The sequence below is a fragment of the Pocillopora verrucosa genome, chromosome 10, assembly GCF_036669915.1.
Source record: "Pocillopora verrucosa isolate sample1 chromosome 10, ASM3666991v2, whole genome shotgun sequence".
Lineage (NCBI taxonomy): Eukaryota > Metazoa > Cnidaria > Anthozoa > Scleractinia > Pocilloporidae > Pocillopora > Pocillopora verrucosa.
This window is the reverse complement of record NC_089321.1, coordinates 15,367,073-15,386,355: the sequence shown is the minus strand read 5'-3', so window position 1 is coordinate 15,386,355 and position 19,283 is coordinate 15,367,073. Positions and strand designations below refer to the sequence as shown.

The 19,283-nt window shown below is 34.3% G+C and overlaps 3 protein-coding genes and 1 long non-coding RNA gene across 5 annotated transcripts; 3 read left to right on the top strand and 1 right to left on the bottom strand.

The window, feature by feature from the left end:
* Positions 1 to 1,935: 1,935 nt before the first annotated feature.
* Positions 1,936 to 2,855, top strand: LOC136284046 (uncharacterized). The gene is made up of 3 exons (XM_066173802.1): positions 1,936 to 2,042; positions 2,171 to 2,436; positions 2,717 to 2,855. Exons 1-2 carry the CDS (start codon positions 1,936 to 1,938, stop codon positions 2,388 to 2,390), a joined length of 327 nt encoding a protein of 108 aa, XP_066029899.1. The 3' UTR covers positions 2,391 to 2,436; positions 2,717 to 2,855.
* Positions 2,856 to 7,226: 4,371 nt separating this feature from the next.
* Positions 7,227 to 8,138, top strand: LOC131795155 (uncharacterized). Of its 2 annotated transcripts, none has more exons than XM_066173798.1 (3): positions 7,227 to 7,334; positions 7,458 to 7,705; positions 8,003 to 8,138. In XM_066173798.1, exons 1-2 carry the CDS (start codon positions 7,228 to 7,230, stop codon positions 7,675 to 7,677), a joined length of 327 nt encoding a protein of 108 aa, XP_066029895.1. In that variant the 5' UTR covers position 7,227; the 3' UTR covers positions 7,678 to 7,705; positions 8,003 to 8,138. The 2 variants fall into 2 exon arrangements, with proteins under 2 accessions (XP_066029895.1, XP_066029896.1); XM_066173799.1 differs by having other exon boundaries at positions 7,458 to 7,723; positions 8,003 to 8,136.
* A 4,484-nt stretch (positions 8,139 to 12,622) lies between these two features.
* LOC136283637 (uncharacterized) lies at positions 12,623 to 13,486 on the top strand. The gene is made up of 3 exons (XR_010718895.1): positions 12,623 to 12,701; positions 12,831 to 13,096; positions 13,375 to 13,486. It is a non-coding gene; the product is annotated as an uncharacterized lncRNA (long non-coding RNA).
* Positions 13,487 to 17,122: 3,636 nt separating this feature from the next.
* LOC136284038 (uncharacterized) lies at positions 17,123 to 18,039 on the bottom strand. The gene is made up of 3 exons (XM_066173781.1): positions 17,928 to 18,039; positions 17,531 to 17,796; positions 17,123 to 17,254 (listed from the first exon to the last, which is right to left on the bottom strand). The coding sequence occupies exons 1-2, from the start codon at positions 18,032 to 18,034 to the stop codon at positions 17,577 to 17,579; spliced, it is 327 nt and encodes a 108-aa protein (XP_066029878.1). The 5' UTR covers positions 18,035 to 18,039; the 3' UTR covers positions 17,123 to 17,254; positions 17,531 to 17,576.
* Between the last annotated feature and the right edge of the window lie 1,244 nt (positions 18,040 to 19,283).

Genomic DNA, 19,283 nt, shown 5'->3' with positions numbered 1-19,283 from the left:
CGGTGAAGAGTAACAAACTCACACGTTTTAGGGGATGAAAACATGACTTATAACATGCAACGTTTATTATATTTCATACAGAGGTAATTGTCAAGTTAAGAGCACCATAACTCATAATCAGGAACACCTTTCAAAATCTTGATGATATCTCCTCTACTATTTTTATTTAATAATGATACATATATATATATATATATATATATATATATGCAAAAGCCTTATGTTTTACATAGTATAGTAGAATAATAATATTTTTATTTGTGCTTGAGCTTCTAGTTAAGACTTGAGTAATTTCCCTTTCCGCTTATAAATCAAAATGTAAATGTTTATTTAAATCAATAGGAAAATGCCATAATTTCAACTCTTCTTATCGGGTATTTGTGGTTTAATATCTTAACAAGGAAGCCAGCAGCCAGTGTAGTCTTGAAATACGCCATGCATCTAGCCGGTACGTTGAGGTAATTTCGCAGGAAATGCGTGAGGAAATGTTGGAATTGTTTAAAAATAAAGGTAATTTTTGATATTGTTTCGAGTCTCTAAGCCATTACATGAGATAAAAACTGTCAAGCGACGAAAAATGATATTCTGATATTTCTAGCAGAAAGACAAATGTATAAAATGATATGATGAGAAATTATCAACCGGGGCTCATTAGGAAACGATGTATGACATCTAACACAGAGCAACTCTTACCATACTTGGCTGTGGGAGATTGCATTGTATAACCACACAATTTAACACAACACGTGTACTGCGTCGTTATATGTCAAAAAGCCAAAAAGGAAATTCCATGCTTTCTCCAAAGTTTAATTCAGTACGTAACCTTAGTGGGTGGTGAGGGTTTAAAAGAACAGCGGAAATTCGATGTTGGCTGATGTTTTTTTTGTTTATCCTTTTTTTTTTTTTTAATATAATTTTTTACGATTATGAAATTGAACATCGGTCAATCGACAATTCTCTCTTTGACTCTGACTTCCAAAATTTGTTTTTCTTTATTATAACTCATCGTCTTCTAAGATGTATCGGAAGAAAGTGGGAAAATGTTATTACTAATCTATTTATTGGTGATTTGTTGTCCATTTAATATTTTCAGCAGCTTCCATCATTCCCATGTCAGAAGTAATAGTCAAGCCGTCAAGTATTCTATTTCTAGGCTTATTTTGTATAACTCACCATTGAAATACTCCTGCCGGATTTTTATTATTTGTGGTTTTTGGTCTAATTTTGTTTTACTATTTTTTAAGATTAACTATTTTTGAAAATCAAAAAAAAAAAAAGCAAAGATATGTACCAACATAAAATAAAAGTATGAACGATAAATTAAGATATATATTATGAAGATATGATTAGAGGGAATCAACAAACTAATAAACCGGAGAAGTTAGGCTCGTTAGGAAGCGATTTATGACGTCAAACACAGCTATTCCCACCATTTTCTTTCCAACTCCACAGAATCAATACATCTCCACTTCATACAGTATTTTTCGCGAAAATCTTTTATGATCAGATTTCACCCTAATTTAGTTCGACATTAAGCTGAAGCCAGGAGATTTCTTTGTAGGGTAAAGAACATTCACTTACGATATTGGGGGCAAAAAGTGATACATAGAACAGAAATTAAGCAAAACAAAATGCGCGTTATGAAAGACATGATTAGAAAGACTGTGAAAAATATTGAACGTTGTACATTTTTAGTAGTTATAAATACCTGGCCTTGGGAGACTGCATTGGGATCATGTTTTGATCGGGACGCTTACAAGCGTACAAGAGGTACTTGCGAATACTCTCAACTCATGATATAATTACAACTATTTGCAGCTGATATTTAGAATTTTTTCATGTTCTAGGACCAAAAAAGGGGTGTCAACGCCCCATTCAAAAGGGTATAAATTAAGTCATTTGGATCCACAATTGATCATCGCAGAAGACTTCGAGATGAACAAGCTGCTGTTGATAGCCCTTTTTGGATTGGTGCTCGCTATAGGCTTAGCGCTTTCGTTTGATGATGATGAAAACAATGAGGCCAGAGGCGATTTAGAGAGGTAAAATGAAACTTTTTTCTTGGTATTCTGTTTTGCCTTTGATGATACGAGTTTTTTTTTAAATGAACTTTATAAATTTGGAATACGGATTCGACAAAACTGATATTTGCTAATCTATTTGACCAAAGTGAGTTCTATTGGAATGGTGAGGAAGAGGACGGAGACGATGAGGAGCCAGAAGAGGAGAGGGAGAAGATAAATGGCTACAGTGTTGAAGAAAAACATGATAAACCCTTATCCGGTCCAATGCAGAAATCAGCCGATCCGATTCTACCTTTCATAGGTTTGCGCCTACTGAGGCGAGCCTTTCGCCGTCGCCGTCGCCGCCGAAGAAGGAGATTTGGTTAATTCATCGAAACTAGTCACAAGGACAGAGATAAGGTGGCTTAAAACGGTAAGAGAACGAAGTGTAAGTTTTCGACAAAAATAGTCTAAGACAGGATTTGGGTGAGATAAAGGCTTCGCTAAGTTTCTAACTAAGTTATAATAATCGTCCAAAACTTCTTTTATGGGCGTTCGCTTGGGTAACTATTGTTGTATTGCTGCAACCACCGAACTGGGAATTTAAAGAAAAATCAAATCATTTTTTATGCTCGAACTTTAAACAATTGACAGTTACACTAAATCTAACTTTTCGAAACTTTTGCCTGAAGCATGGGATCTTTATCTTGCAGGCTTGAAAAGGATCTTGTATTCTGGAGGAGACAAAGACCTTTTTTCTATTGCTGAGTTTCTTTGCGTTTATATGAACAACGAGTAAAGTTTGAAGGAACTAAGTTAAAAACGTTTAATTTACATTTAAATGACACTCTTTGATTTGAATAAAATAAAATGCTTAGCTCAAAATCGTTTGTAGCGTATTTGATTTTCGCCATGCAACCCATTCTTCCTTACCAATAAGATTATGGTGATGCTTGCGAGGTCAAGAGTTTTATGTTATCCTGTCATTTTTGTTTCATTTTTTTAAATTTACCTTAAAGGAGGAAAAAACAAAACAAAGCAAAAACGAAAAATACTCATTCTTACGAAATCCTTAACAAGGGGAACCACACTATCGTCAGGGACTCTGTTCGGTGTTTTACCTAAAACTTACAGACTCCTCATGAGATAAGTCACCGTGAAGAAGTCTTATTTTAGAAATGAATAAGAAAGAAGAAACGTTGTATGGAAGAAAGCGAGAAAATGATTTTAAACAGCTTCCTTCAATTAGTCAGTTAAACTAACATGATTTTTTATAAGTGACAGTCGATATTTGCTAGAGACCATCATACTATTCATTGTTACTTGATGCACCATAAGGGCATCAAGTAAGGATGTTTTTATACGAAACCATTACCAGTTTTTGGCAATAATTCAAGTGTTTATTTCGTACAACATACGAATCGAGTCGTTTTATTTGACGAATCCAAGAGAAGCTGAATACATTGACTGTTTTGTGGCCAGGCCATCGATATTAGTTATTTGACCATCAGGAAATGAGCAGGTGGATAGAGAAATGAGCAGGTGGATAGAGAAATATATACTCGTCAGGCCGTGCAACTCATTTCTTTTTTCTGATCGTTTTGCAAGATCTATTATTTCAAATAAAGATGTGCTACTTTATTAATCAATTAACAAACACAAAGAAGGCTTATCATCGAATGTACTATTCTTCTTGGCTTTGGTCTGGTTTGTCTTGGCCACAGGCCTTGCTCTTCAAGGTGACCAAGATGGAAAAACTAGCATGCAAATAATGGAAACTTTTGGAATTCTCAAACACAAAGGCAACGATAGAGTAGATATAAGTATTGATTTAACTTCAAGACGTCTAAACATAACGAGGAAAGAGAACCTTTGAGAGAGTCGAAGTAAAGGATTGCAATGAATTGGTATAGACACATTAAACAATCTCAGAACAATAAACGACACGAGCAAAGAACCCCACCCTTTAAAGCTATAAATGCGTGCACAAACAAACTCTATTGCTTGACCACTGGTTTCAAATGAGATATTACTTTTGAAAACAGTATATTTTTCAACCAGTATGCATTTATAATTTTATTCTTTCTCATTAAATCAAATTCAAAAGTTGAAATTTCCCAAATAAAGAGGTCATTAAGATGGTGAGACCAGTTTCTGAGTTTGGTAAGAGAACCATTGGTAATGCCACTACTGTATCTGTATACAATGTTATAAACATTTGCATTTTAGAATGTGTCTTCTTCGTCTTCTAGATGTAAAGATCTCTGTGAGTTTTATAATGGTCCTTAATTTTGGCTCCAAGTTTGCTTTCGCCAGCCACGATCGTGAAAAACCGTGGAGTATTCTATAGTTAGGTTTATTTTGTGTAACTTAGAATTCAAATACCCCAGCCTGATAAATTATTTGTGGTTTTTGGCCTTATTTTGTTTTCCTTTTCTGGAGGATAAGTTATTTTATTCGGTATTCGAAAAAAAAAAGCGAAATAAGCAAACAGATATATCAACGGATAATTATGAAAGATGGATTAAGAAATATTAGGAAGATATGATTAGAGGGAATCAATAGGAGTAGGAGATCTCTCATAAATCTTCTACCCGCATCCGTATCAAATTTATAACATCTAGTCAACGAACTCTTTGTAAATTATCCATTAATGAATGGTCAAAGAAAGTTACTTCATTAAACCCAACAGTAGGGAAATGGATAATCTATATTTGTTTCACGAAGATGTAGATATCAAATGCTATGAGAAATACTCGTCAATGATTATTCATTCATTTCCTTTTCCGTGTTGCTTTTTATTCTTTTCTCACCTTTAAGGATATCCCCGTTTCCATGGAATTCCCTGCCCTCGTTTTAATATTCGATTGCCACTTATATTATGTAGCCAATTCTGTCGCACAACTGAGGAACGAAGATCTTTGCGCGAACAAGTATTATACTGTTTATTCAAAACCTGGATGAATTTTTTTTGCTGAGGACTCTCCCAATTCCAAAAGGTGGAGAAGATTACTTAGCAGCATGTTGTATTTATGTTTTATAAACTTAACTTACAATGCAATAACCGATAAGTTTAGACGTTGTCAAGAGGGCGATAGGAAACGTCAAGGGTATCAAGCTGAAGGTCAATACAATTTTGTTGAGAGGAAACACATACGACTAGCAAATAAATGATTAAATTTTCCTCTTTTAAGAAAGGCGGCGATTATGGGAAGTGCAACGTGCATCTTCTCAGAGAGAGTGAATGTCCTAAATGGTGTAGCCAGTGTAGTCTTGAAATACGCCATGCATCTATTCGGTACGTTGGGGTAATTTCGCAGGAAATGCGTGAAGAAATGATGGAAATGTTTAAAAATAAAGGTAATTTTTGATATTGAGTATCTAAGCCATTACATGAGATGAAAACTGTCAAGCGACGAAAAATGATATTCTAATACTTCTAGCAGAAAAACAAACGCATAAAATGATATGATGAGACATAATCAACCGGAAAAGTTAGGCTCATTAGGAAGCGATGTATGGCATCTAACACAGAGCAACTCTTAACATACTTGGCTGTAGGAGACTGCATTGTATAACGACACAATTTAACACAACACATGTATTGCGTCGTTATATGTCAAAAAGCTATAAAGAAATTCCATGCTTTCTCTAAAGTTTAATTCAGTACGTAACCTTAGTGGGTGGTGAGGGTTTAAAAGCACAGTGGAAATTCAATGATGGCTGATGTTTTTTTTTTTTGTTCGTCCTTTTTTTTTTGATATAATTTTTTACGATTGTAAAATTGAATGTCGGTCGATCGACAATTCTCACTTTGACTCTGACTTCCAAATTTTGTTTTTCCTTATTCTAACTCATTGTCCTCTAAGTTGTATCGGAAGAAAGCGGGAAAATGTTATTACTAATCTATTTATTGGTGATTTGTTGTCCATTTATGATTTTCAGCAGCCTCCATCATTCCCATCTCAGAAATACTATTCAAGCCGTCAAGTATTCTATTTCTAGGCTTATTTTGTGTAACTCACCATTGAAATACTCCTGCCGGATTTTTATTATTTGTGGTTTTTGGTCTAATTTTGTTTTACTATTTTTTAAGATTAATTATCTTTTGAAAATCTGAAAAAAAAAGCAAAGATATATCCGAACATAAAATAAAAATATGAACGATAAATTAAGAAATATATTATGAAAATAATAGGGAATCAACAGACGCACATTAAATCCATCGACGAATGGTCAAAAGCTTTCCTTCGTCAAATATAATAGTAAGAAAAACGTTAAGGGTATCAGGCTAAAGGTCAATACAATTTTTTTGTTTAATAAAAATATACGAGTGACAAAAATATCATTAGATTTTCCTCTTTTAAGAATGGCGTCAATTATGGGAAATGCACCGTACAGCTTAAGAGTGAACGTCTTTTAATGGTGTATTGTTAGCAGTGTAGTCTTGAAATATCCTATTTACCTTTAAGTGTACTAATTAAAGTAATTTCTCAAATAATTGTGAAGAATTTTTTAGGAGTATTCAGAAAAAAAAAATTGATATTGTTTGGAGTCTCTTAGTTTTCAGATGAGATAAACACTGTCAAGTAACGAAAACTGATATTCCAATATTTGTATCAGAAAAACAAAGTTAAAAAATAATGTCATAAAACTAATAAACCGGAGAAGTTAGGCTCGTTAGGAAACGATGTATGACGTCAAACACAGCTATTCCTACCATTTTCTTTGCAACTCCACAGAATCAATACATCTCCACTTCATACAGTATTTTCGCGAAACTCTCTAATAATCTGATTTCACCTTAACTTAGTTCGACTTTAAGCTGAGTCTAGGAGATTTCTTTGTAGGGTAAAGAACATTCACTTACAATATGGGGGACAAAATGTGATATATAGAACACAAATCAACCAAAACAAAATGCGCTTTATGAAAGACATGAGAAGAAAGACTGTGAAAAATATTGAACGTTGTACATTTTTAGTAGTTATAAATAACTGGCCTTGGGAGACTGCATTGGCATCATGTTTTGATCGGGACACTTACAAGCGTACAAGAGGTACTTGCGAATACTTTCAGCTCATGACATTATTACAACTATTTGCAGCTGATATTTAGAATTTGTTCATGTTTTAGGACCAAAAAAGGGGTGTCAACGCCCCATTCAAAAGGGTATAAATTAAGTCATTTGGATCCACAACTGATCATCGCAGAAGACTTCGAGATGAACAAGCTGCTGTTGATAGCCCTTTTTGGATTGGTGCTCGCTATAGGCTTGACACTTTCGTTTGATGATGATGAAAACAATGACGCTAGAGGCGATTTAGAGAGGTAAAATCAATTTTTTTTTGGTATTCTGTTTTGCCTTTAATAATACGAGATTTTTTTTTTTTATGAACTTAACAAATTTGGAATACGGAGTCGACTGATATTTGCTAATCTATTTGACCAAAGTGAGTTGTACTGGAATGGTGAGGAAGAGGACGGAGACGATGAGGAGCCAAAAGAGGAGAAGGAAAAGATAAATGGCTACAGTGTTGAAGAAAAACATGATAAACCCTTATCCGGTCCAATGCAGAAATCAGCCGATCCGATTCTACCTTTCATAGGTTTGCGCCTACTGAGGCGAGCCTTTCGCCGTCGCCGTCGTCGCCGAAGACGGAGATTTGGTTAATTCATCGAAACTAGTCACAAGGATAGAGGTAAGGTGGCTTAAAACGGTAAGAGAACGAAGTGTAAGTTTTCGATGAAAATAGTCGAAGACAGAATTTGGGTGAGATAAAGGCTTCGCTAAGTTTCTAACTAAGTTATAATAATCGTCCAAAACTGTCTTTTATAGGCGTTCGCTTGGGTAACTCGTGTATTGTTGCAACCACCGAACTGGGAATCTAAAGAAAAATCTAATTATTTTTTTATGCTCGAACTTTAAACAATTGACAGTTACACAAAATCTAACTTTTTGAAACTTTTGCCTGAAGCATGGGATCTTTATCTTGCAGGCTTGAAAAGGATCTTGTAATCTGGAGGAAACAAAGACCTTTTTTTCTATTGCTGAGTTTCTTTGCGTTTATATGAACAACGAGTAAAGTTTGAAGGAACTAAGTCAAAAACGTTTAATTTACATTTAAATGACACTCTTTGATTTGAATAAAATAAAATGCTTAGCTCAAAATCGTTTGTAGCGTATTTGATTTTCCGCCATACAACTCATTCTTCCTTAGTAATAAGATTATGGTGATGCTTTCGAGGTCAAGAGTTTTATGTTATCCTGTCATCTTTGTTTCATTTTTTTAAAATTTACCTTAAAGGAGAAAAAAACAAAACAAAGCAAAAACGAAAAATACTCATTCTTACGAAATCCTTAACAAGGGAACCACACTATTGTCAGGGACTCTGCTAGGTGTTTTACCTAGAACTTACAGACTCCTCATGAGATAAGTCACCATGAAGAACCCTTATTTTAGAAATGAATAAGAAAGAAGAAACGTTGTATGGAAGAAAGCGAGAAAATGATTTTAAACAGCTTCCTTCAATTAGTCAGTTAAACTAACATGATTTTTTATGTGACATAAGTATATATTTGCTAGAGACCATCATACTATTCATTGTTACTTGATGCACCACAAGGGCATCAAGTAAGGATGTTTTTATACGAAACTATTACCAGTTTTTGGCAATAATTCCAGTATTTTTTTCATGCAACACACGAATCAAGTCGTTGTATTTGATGAATCCAAGAGAAACTGAATACATTGCCTGTTTTGTGGCCAGGCTATCGATATTAGTCATTTGACCATCGGGAAATGAGCAGGTGGATAGAGAAATATATACTTCGTGCGGCAAATCAAGTATCAACTGAAAAACAAATGATAAACTTTCTCGTCAGGACGTGCAACTCATTTCTTTTTTCTGATCGTTTTGCAGATCTATTATTTCAAATAAAGATGTGCTACTTTATTAATCAATTAACAAACACAAAGAAGGCTTCTCATTGACTGCACTATTCTTCTTTGCTTTGGTCTGGTTTGTCTTGGCCACCGGCCTTGCTCTTCAAGGTGACCAAGATGGAAAAACTAGCATGCAAATAATGGAAGCTTTTGGAAATCTCAAACACCAAAGCAACGATAGAGCAGATATAAGTATTGATTTAACTTCAAGACGTCTAAACATAACGAGGAAAGAGAACCTTTAGGAGAGTCGAAGTAAAGAATGCAATGAATTGGAATAGACACATTAAACAATCTCAGAACAATAGACGACACGATCAAAGAACCCCACCCTTTTAAGCTATAAATGCGTGCACAAACAAACTCTATAGCTTGTCCGTTGGTTTCAAATGAGATATTACTTTTGAAAACAGTATATTTTTCAACCAGCACGCATTTATAATTTTATTCTTTTTCATTAAATCAAATTCAAAATTTGAAATTTCCCAAATAAAGAGGTCATTAAGATGTTGAGAGCTGTTTCTGAGTTTGGTGAGAGAACCATTGATAATACCACCATCTGTATGCAATGTTATTAACATTTGCATATTAGAATGTGTTTTCTTCGTCGTCTAGATGTAAAGATCTCTGTGGTCCTTAATTTTGGCTCCAAGTTTGCTTTCGCCAGTCATGATCGTGAAAAACCGTGGAGTATTCTATATTTAGGTTTACTTTGTGTAACTTAGAATTCAAATACCCCAGGCGGATAAACTATTTGTGGTTTTTGGCCTTATTTTGTTTTCTTTTTCTGGAGGATTAGTTATTTTATTCAGTATTCGAAAAAAAAAAAAAGCAATAAGCAAACAGATTTATCAACGGATAATTATGAAAGATGGATTAAGAAATATATTAGGAAGATATGATTAGAGAGAATCAATAGGAGTAGGAAATCTCTCATAAATCTTCAACCCGCTTTTGTATCAAATTTATAACATCTAGTCAACGAACTCTTTGTAAATTATCCATTAATGAATGGCCAAAAAAAGTTACTTCATTAAACGCAACAGTAAATAAATGGATAATCTATAGTTGTTTCACGAAATTTCGTCCGTCAGTGATGTCAAAGGAAATTATAGAGATGTAGCTCCCTAACTTAGTTACGTTTTTGTTTCGTCGTTGAGACTCGTTTCCTTGTTGTCAAAATAAGCCCTACCAATATCAATGACCCTCCATAACATAAGATACAAGTGAGAAACACGAAAAAAGGAGAAAAGATGTAGATCTCAAATGCTATGAGAAATACTCGTAAATGATTATTCATTCATTTCCTTTTCCGTGTTACTTTTTATTTTTTCTCACCTTTAAGGATATTTCCGTTTCCATGGAATTCCCTGCCCTCGTTTTAATATTCGATTGCCACTTATATTATGTAACTAATTCTGTCGCACAACTGAGGAACGAAGATCTTTGCGCGAACAAGTATTATACTGTTTATTCAAAACCAGGATGCATTTGTTTTTCCTGAGGACTCTCCCGATTCCTAAAGGTGGAGAAGATTACTTAGTTGCATGTTGTATTTATATTTTATAAACTTCACTTACAATGCAATAACCGATAAGTTTAGACGTTGTCAAGAGGGCGATAGGAAACGTCAAGGGTATCAAGCTGAAGGTCAATACAATTTTGTTGAGAGGAAACACATACAACTAGCAAATAAATGATTAAATTTTCCTCTTTTAAGAAAGGCGGCGATTATGGGAAGTGCAACGTGCAGCTTCTCAGAGAGAGTGAATGTCCTAAATAGTGTAGCCAGTGTAGTCTTGAAATACGCATCTAGCCGGTACGTTGAGTTAATTTCGGAGGAAATGCGTGAGTAAATTTTGTAAATGTTTAAAAATAAAGGTAATTTTTGATATTGTTTCGAGTATCTAAGCCATTAAATGAGATGAAAACTGTCAAGCAACGAAAAATGATATTCTGATGTTTCTAGCAGAAAAAAAAAACGCATAAAATGATATGATGAGACATAATCAACCGGAAAAGTTAGGCTCATTAGGAAACGATGTTTGGCATCTAACACAGAGCAACTCTTAACATACTTGGCAGTGGGAGACTGCATTGTATATCGACACAATTTAACACAACACATGTATTGCGTCGTTACATGTCAAAAAGCCAAAAAGAAACTCCATGCTTTCTCTAAAGTTAAATTCAGTACGTAACCTTAGTGGGTCGTGAGGGTTTAAAAAATAATTTTTTTACGATTATAAAATTGAATGCCGGTCGATCGACAAATTTCACTTTAACTCTGACTTCCAAAATTTGTTTTTCCTTATTCTAACTCATCGTCTTCTAAGTTGTATCGGAAGAAAGCGGGAAAATGTTATTACTAATCTATTTATTGGTGATTTGTTGTCCATTTATAATTTTCAGCAGCCTCCATCATTCCCATGTCAGAAATAATATTCAAGCCGTCAAGTATTCTATTTCTAGGCTTATTTTGTGTAACTCACCATTGAAATACTGCTGCCGGATTTTTATTATTTGTGGTTTTTGGTCAAATTTTGTTTTACTATTTTTTAAGATTAATTATTTTTGAAAATCCGAAAAAAAAAAGCAAAGATATGTACCAACATAAAATAAAAGTAAAAGACGCACATTAAAGACGCACATTAAATCCATCGACGAATGGTCAAAAACTTTCCTTCGTCAAATGTAATAGTAAGAAAAACGTTAAGGGTATCAGGCTAAAGGTCAATATAATTTTTTTGTTTAATAAAAATATACAAGTGACAAAAATATCATTAGATTTTCCTCTTTTAAGAATGGCGTCAATTATGGGAAATGCACCGTACAGCTTAAGAGTGAACGTCTTTTAATGGTGTATTGTTAGCAGTGTAGTCTTGAAATTCCCTATTTACCTTTTAGTGTAGTAATTAAAGTAATTTCTCAAATAATTATGAGGAATTTTTTAGGAGTATTCAGAAAAAAAACATTGATATTGTTTGGAGTCTCTAAGTTTTCAGATGAGACAAACACTGTCAAGTAACGAAAACTGATATTCCAATATTTGTATCAGAAAAACAAAGTTAAAAAATAATGTCATAAAACTAATAAACCGGAGAAGTTAGGCTCGTTAGGAAACGATGTATGACGTCAAACACAGCTATTTCTACCATTTTCTTTGCAACTCCACAGAATAAATACATCTCCACTTCATACAGTATTTTCGCGAAAATCTCTAATAATCTGATTTCACCTTAACTTAGTTCGACATTAAGCTGAGTCTAGGAGATTTCTTTGTAGGGTAAAGAACATTCCCTTACAATATGGGGGACAAAAAGTGATATATAGAACACAAATCAACCAAAACAAAATGCGCGTTATGAAAGACATGAGAAGAAAGACTGAAAAATATTGAACGTTGTACATTTTTAGTAGTTATAAATACCTGGCCTTGAGAGACTGCATTGGGATCATGTTTTGATCGGGACGCTTACAAGCGTACAAGAGGTACTTGCGAATACTTTCAGCTCATGATATTATTACAGCTATTTGCAGCTGATATTTAGAATTTGTTCATGATTTAGGACCAAAAAAGGGGTGTCAACGCCCCATTCAAAAGGGTATAAATTAAGTCATTTGGATCCACAATTGATCATCGCAGAAGACTTCGAGATGAACAAGCTGCTGTTGGATTGGTGCTCGCTATAGGCTTAGCGCTTTCGTTTGATGATGATGAAAACAATGACGCTAGAGGCGATTTAGAGAGGTAAAATCAATTTTTTTTTTGGTATTCTGTTTTGCCTTTGATAATACGAGTTTTTTTTTTTTAATGAACTTTATAAATTTGGAATACGGATTCGACAAAACTGATATTTGCTAATCTATTTGACCAAAGTGAGTTTTACTGGAATGGTGAGGAAGAGGACGGAGACGATGAGGGGCCAGAAGAGGAGAGGGAAAAGATAAATGGCTACAGTGTTGAGGAAAAACATGATAAACCCTTATCCGGTCCAATGCAAAAATCAGCCGATCCAATCCTACCTTTCATAGGTTTGCGCCTACTGAGGCGAGCCTTTCGCCGTCGCCGTCGCCGCCGAAGACGGAGATTTGGTTAATTCATTGAAACTAGTCACAAGGACAGAGATAAGGTGGCTTAAAACGGTAAGAGAACGAAGTGTAAGTTTTCGACGAAAATAGTCTAAGACAGGATTTGGGTGAGATTAAGGCTTCGCTAAGTTTCTAACTAAGTTATAATAATCGTCCAAAACTGTCTTTTATAGGCGTTCGCTTGGGTAATTCGTGTATTGCTCAGCCACCGAACTGGGAATTTAAAGAAAAATCAAATCATTTTTTTATGCTCGAACTTTAAAAAATTGACAGTTACACTTAATCTAACTTTTTGAAACTTTTGCCTGAAGCATGGAATCTTTATCTTGCAGGCTTGAAAAGGATCTTGTAATCTGGAGGAAACAAAGACCTTTTTTCTATTGCTGAGTTTTCTTTGCGTTTATATGAACAACGAGTAAAGTTTGAAGGAACTAAGTTAAAAACGTTTAATTTACATTTAAATGACACTCTTTGATTTGAATAAAATAAAATGCTTAGCTCAAAATCGTTTGTAGCGTATTTGATTTTCCGCCATACAACTCATTCTTCCTTACCAATAAGATTATGGTGATGCTTGCGAGGTCAAGAGTTTTATGTTATCCTGTGATCTTTGTTTCATTTTTTTTAAATTTACCTTAAAGGAGAAAAAAACAAAACAAAAGCAAAAACGAAAAATACTCATTCTTATGAAATTCTTAACAAGGGGAACCACACTATCGTCAGGGACTCTGCTCGGTGTTTTACCTAGAACTTACAGACTCCTCATGAGATAAGTCACCATGAAGAACCCTTATTTAAGAAATGAATAAGAAAGAAGAAACGTTGTATGGAAGAAAGCGAGAAAATGATTTTAAACAGCTTCCTTCAATTAGTCAGTTAAACTAACATGATTTTTTATAAGTGACATAAGTATATATTTGCTAGAGACCATCATACTATTCATTGTTACTTGATGCACCACAAGGGCATCAAGTAAGGATGTTTTTATACGAAACTATTACCAGTTTTTGGCAATAATTCCAGTATTAATTTCATGTAACACACCAATCAAGTCGTTGTATTTGATGAATCCAAGAGAAACTGAATACATTGCCTGTTTTGTGGCCAGGCTATCGATATTAGTCATTTGACCATCGGGAAATGAGCAGGTGGATAGAGAAATATATACTTCGTGCGGCAAATCAAGTATCAACTGAAAAACAAATGATAAACTTTCTCGTCAGGCCGTGAAACTCGTTTCTTTTTTTGATCGTTTTGCACGATCTATTATTTCAAATAAAGATGTGCTACTTTATTAATCAATTAACAAACACAAAGAAGGCTTATCATTGAATGCACTATTCTTCTTGGCTTTGGTCTGGCTTGTCTTGGCCACAGGCCTTGCTCTTCAAGGTGACCAAGATGGAAAAACTAGCATGCAAATAATGAAAGCTTTTGGAATACTCAAACACCAAGAACAATAAAAACACCAATCAAATTCAAAAGTTGAAATTTCCCAAATAAAGAGGTCATTAAGATGTTGAGAGTTGTTTCTGAGTTTGGTAAGAGAACCATTGATAATGCCACCATCTGTATAAGATGTTATAAACATTTGCATATTAGAATGTGTCTTCTTCGTCTTCTAGATGTGAAGATCTCTGTGAGTTTTTTAATGGTCCTTCATTTTGGCTCCAAGTTTGCTTTCCCCAGTCACGATCGTGAAAAACCGTGGAGTATTCTATATTTAGGTTTATTTTGTGTAACTTAGAATTCAAATACCCCAGCCGGATAAACTATTTGTGGTTTTTAGCCTTATTTTGGTTTCCTTTTTTCTGGAGGATTAGTTATTTTGTTCAGTATTCGAAGATATGATTAGAGAGAATCAATAGGAGCAGGAGATCTCTCATAAATCTTCAACCCGCTTTTGTATCAAAATTATAACATCTAGTCAACGAACTCTTTGTAAATTATCCATTGATGAATGGCCAAAAAAAGTTACTTCATTAAACGCAACAGTAAGGAAACGGATAATCTATATTTGTTTCACGAAATTTCGTCCGTCAGCGATGTCAAAGGAAAATATAGAGATGTAGCTCCCTAACTTAGTTATGTTTTTGTTTCGTCGTTGAGAATAATCATTGACGAGTATTTCTCATAGCATTTGAGATCTACATCTTTTCTCCTTTTTTTGTGTTTCTCACTTGTATCTTATGTTGTGGAGGGTCAGTGATATTGGTGGGGCTTATTTTGACAATAAGGAAATAAATCTTAACGACGAAACGAAAACATAACTAAGTTAGGGAGCTAATCTCTATATTTTCCTTTGACATCGCTGACGGACGAAATTTCGTGAAACAAGTATAGATTATCCATTTCCCTACTGTTGCGTTTAATGAAGTAACTTTTTTTGACCATTCATTAATGGATAATTTACAAAGAGTTCGTTGACTAGATGTTATAAATTTGATACGGATCCGTTGATATATCTGTTTGCTTATTTCGCTTTTTTTTTTTTCGAATACCGAATAAAATAACTAATCCTCCAGAAAAGGAAAACAAAATAAGGCCAAAAACCACGAATAGTTTATCCGGCTGGGGTATTTGAATTCTAAGTTACACAAAATAAACCTAAATATAGAATACTCCACGGTTTTTCACGATCGTGGCTGGCGAAAGCAAACTTGGAGCCAAAATTAAGGACCATTATAAAACTCACAGAGATCTTTACATCTAGAAGACGAAGAAGACACATTCTAAAAAGCAAATTTTTATAACATTGTATACAGATACAGTAGTGGCATTACCAATGGTTCTCTTACCAAACTCAGAAACAGCTCTCAACATCTTAATGACCTCTTTATTTAGGAAATTTCAACTTTTGAATTTGATTTAATGAGAAAGAATAAAATTATAAATGCATGCTGGTTGAAAAATATACTGTTTTCAAAAGTAATATCTCATTTGAAACCAGCGGACAAGCAATAGAGTTTGTTTGTGCACGCATTTATAGCTTTAAAGGGTGGGGTTCTTTGCCCGTGTCGTTTATTGTTCTGAGATTGTTTAATGTGTCTATTCCAATTCATTGCAATTCTTTACTTCGACTCTCTCAAAGGTTCTCTTTCCTCGTTATGTTTAGACGTCTTGAAGTTAAATCAATACTTATATCTACTCTATCGTTGCCTTTGTGTTTGAGAATTCCAAATGCTTCCATTATTTGCATGCTAGTTTTTCCATCTTGGTCACTTTGAAGAGCAAGGCCTGTGGCCAAGACAAACCAGACCAAAGCCAAGAAGAATAGTACATTCGATGATAAGCCTTCTTTGCGTTTGTTAATTGATTAATAAAGTAGCACATCTTTATTTGAAATAATCTTGCAAAACGACCAGAAAAAAGAAATGAGTTGCACGGCCTGACGAGTATATATTTCTCTATCCACCTGCTCATTTCCCGATGGTCAAATAACTAATATCGATAGCCTGGCCACAAAACAGGCAATCTATTCAGCTTCTCTTGGATTCGTCAAATAAAACGACTTGATTCGTATGTTATACGAAATAAACACTGGAATTATTGCCAAAAACTGGTAATGGTTTGGTATAAAAACATCCTTACTTGATGCCCTTGTGGTGCATCAAGTAACAATGAATAGTATGATGGTCTCTTGCAAATATCGACTGTCACTTATAAAAAATCATGCTAGTTTAACTGACTAATTGAAGGAAGCTGTTTAAAATCATTTTCTCGCTTTCTTCCATACACATGTTTCTTCTTTCTTATTCATTTCTAAAATAAGACTTCTTCATGGTGACTTATCTCATGAGGAGTCTGTAAGTTCTAGGTAAAACACCGAACAGAGTCCCTGACGATAGTGTGGTTCCCTTTGTTAAGGATTTCGTAAGAATGAGTATTTTTTTGTTTTTTTTTTGTTTTTTCTCTTTTAGAGTAATTTTAAAGAAATGAAACGAAGATGAGAGGATAACATAAAACTCTTGACCTCGCAAGCATCACCATAATCTTATTGGTAAGGAAGAATGAGTTGTTTGGCGGAAAATCAAATACGCTACAAACGATTTTGAGCTAAGCATTTTATTTTATTCAAATCAAAGAGTGTCATTTAAATGTAAATTAAACGTTTTCAACTTAGTTCCTTCAAACTTTACTCGTTGTTCATATAAACGCAAAGAAACTCAGCAATAGAAAAAAGGTCTTTGTTTCCTCCAGTTTACTGCAAGCCTGCAAGATAAAGATCCCATGCTTCAGGCAAAAGATTCAAAAAGTTAGAATAAGTGTAACTGTCAATTGTTTAAAGTTCGAGCATAAAAATGATTTGATTTTTCTTTAAATTCCCAGTTCGGTGGTTGCAGCAATATACGAATTACCCAAGCGAACGCCTATAAAAGAAGTTTTGGACGATTATTATAACTTAGTTAGAAACTTAGCGAAGCCTTTATCTCACCCAAATCCTGTCTTAGACTATTTTCGTCGAAAACTTACACTTCGTTCTCTTACCGTTTTAAGCCACCTTATCTCTGTCCTTGTGACTAGTTTCGATGAATTAACCAAATCTCCGTCTTCGGCGGCGACGGCGACGGCGAAAGGCTCGCCTCAGTAGGCGCAAACCTATGAAAGGTAGGATTGGATCGGCTGATTTCTGCATTGGACCGGATAAGGGTTTATCATGTTTTTCCTCAACACTGTAGCCATTTATCTTTTCCCTCTCCTCTTCTGGCTCCTCATCGTCTCCGTCCTCTTCCTCACCATTCCAGTAGAACTCACTTTGGTCAAATAGATTAGCAAATATCAGTTTTGTCGAATCCGTATTCCAAATTTATAAAGTTCATTAAAAAAAAAAAAACTCGTATTATCAAAGGCAAAACAGAATACCAAGAAAAAAGTTTCATTTTACCTCTCTAAATCGCCTCTGGCCTCATTGTTTTCATCATCATCAAACGAAAGCGCTAAGCCTATAGCGAGCACCAATCCAAAAAGGGCTATCAACAGCAGCTTGTTCATCTCGAAGTCTTCTGCGATGATCAATTGTGGATCCAAATGACTTAATTTATACCCTTTTGAATGGGGCGTTGACACCCCTTTTTTGGTCCTAGAACATGAAAAATTTCTAAATATCAGCTGCAAATAGTTGTAACAATATCATGAGTTGAGAGTATTTGCAAGTACCTCTTGTACGCTTGTAAGCGTCCCGATAAAAACATGATCCCAATGCAGTCTCCCAAGGCCAGGTATTTATAACTACTAAAAATGTACAACGTTCAATATTTTTCACAGTCTTTCTAATCATGTCTTTCATAACGCGCATTTTGTTTTGCTTAATTTCTGTTCTATATATCACTTTTTGTCCCCCATATTGTAAGTGAATGTTCTTTACCCCACAAAGAAATCTCCTGGCCTCAGCTTAATGTCGAACTAAATTAGGGTGAAATCTGATCATAAAAGATTTTCGCGAAAAATACTGTATGAAGTGGATATGTATTGATTCTGTGGAGTTGGAAAGAAAATGGTGGGAATAGCTGTGTTTGACGTCATAAATTGCTTCCTAACGAGCCTAACTTCTCCGGTTTATTAGTTTTATGACATTATTTTTTAACTTTGTTTTTCTGATACAAATATTGGAATAACAATTTTCGATACTTGACAGTGTTTATCTCATCTGAAAACTTAGAGACTCAAACAATTTCAATTTTTTTTTTCTGAATACTTCTAAAAAATTCCTCACAATTATTTGAAAAATTAGTTTAATTACTACACTAAAAGGTAAATAGGGTATTTCAAGTCTACACTACTAACAATACACCATTAAAAGACGTTCACTCCTTGGCTGCACGGTGCATTTCCCCTAATTGACGTCATTCTTAAAAGAGGAAAATCTAATGATATTTTTGTCACTCGTTTGTTTATATTTAAAAAAAAACAATTGTATTGACCTTTAGCCTGATACCCTTAACGTTCTTCTTACTATTATATTTAACGAAGGAACGTTTTTGACCATTCGTCGATGGATGTAATGTGCGTCTGTTGATTCCCTCTAATCATATCTTCATAATATATATCTTAATTTATCGTTCATACTTTTATTTTATGTTGGTACATATCTTTGCTTTTTTTTTTTTTTTTTTTTTTTTGATTTTCAAAAATAGTTAATCTTAAAAAATAGTAAAACAAAATTAGACCAAAAACCACAAATAATAAAAATCTGGCAGCACTATTTCAATGGTGAGTTACACAAAATAAGCCTAGAAATAGA

What these genes read in the sequence shown, in the direction of transcription:
- LOC136284046 (XM_066173802.1), top strand. Translation starts at nt 1,936, where the DNA reads ATGAACAAGCTGCTGTTGATAGCCCTTTTTGGATTGGTGCTCGCTATA. An exon ending in GCCAGAGGCGATTTAGAGAG is followed by an intron (nt 2,043 to 2,170) that starts GTAAAATGAAAC and finishes ATTTGACCAAAG; the next exon opens with TGAGTTCTATTGGAATGGTG.
- LOC131795155 (XM_066173798.1), top strand. Translation starts at nt 7,228, where the DNA reads ATGAACAAGCTGCTGTTGATAGCCCTTTTTGGATTGGTGCTCGCTATA. An exon ending in GCTAGAGGCGATTTAGAGAG is followed by an intron (nt 7,335 to 7,457) that starts GTAAAATCAATT and finishes ATTTGACCAAAG; the next exon opens with TGAGTTGTACTGGAATGGTG.
- LOC136284038 (XM_066173781.1), bottom strand. Translation starts at nt 18,034, where the DNA reads ATGAACAAGCTGCTGTTGATAGCCCTTTTTGGATTGGTGCTCGCTATA. An exon ending in GCCAGAGGCGATTTAGAGAG is followed by an intron (nt 17,797 to 17,927) that starts GTAAAATGAAAC and finishes ATTTGACCAAAG; the next exon opens with TGAGTTCTACTGGAATGGTG.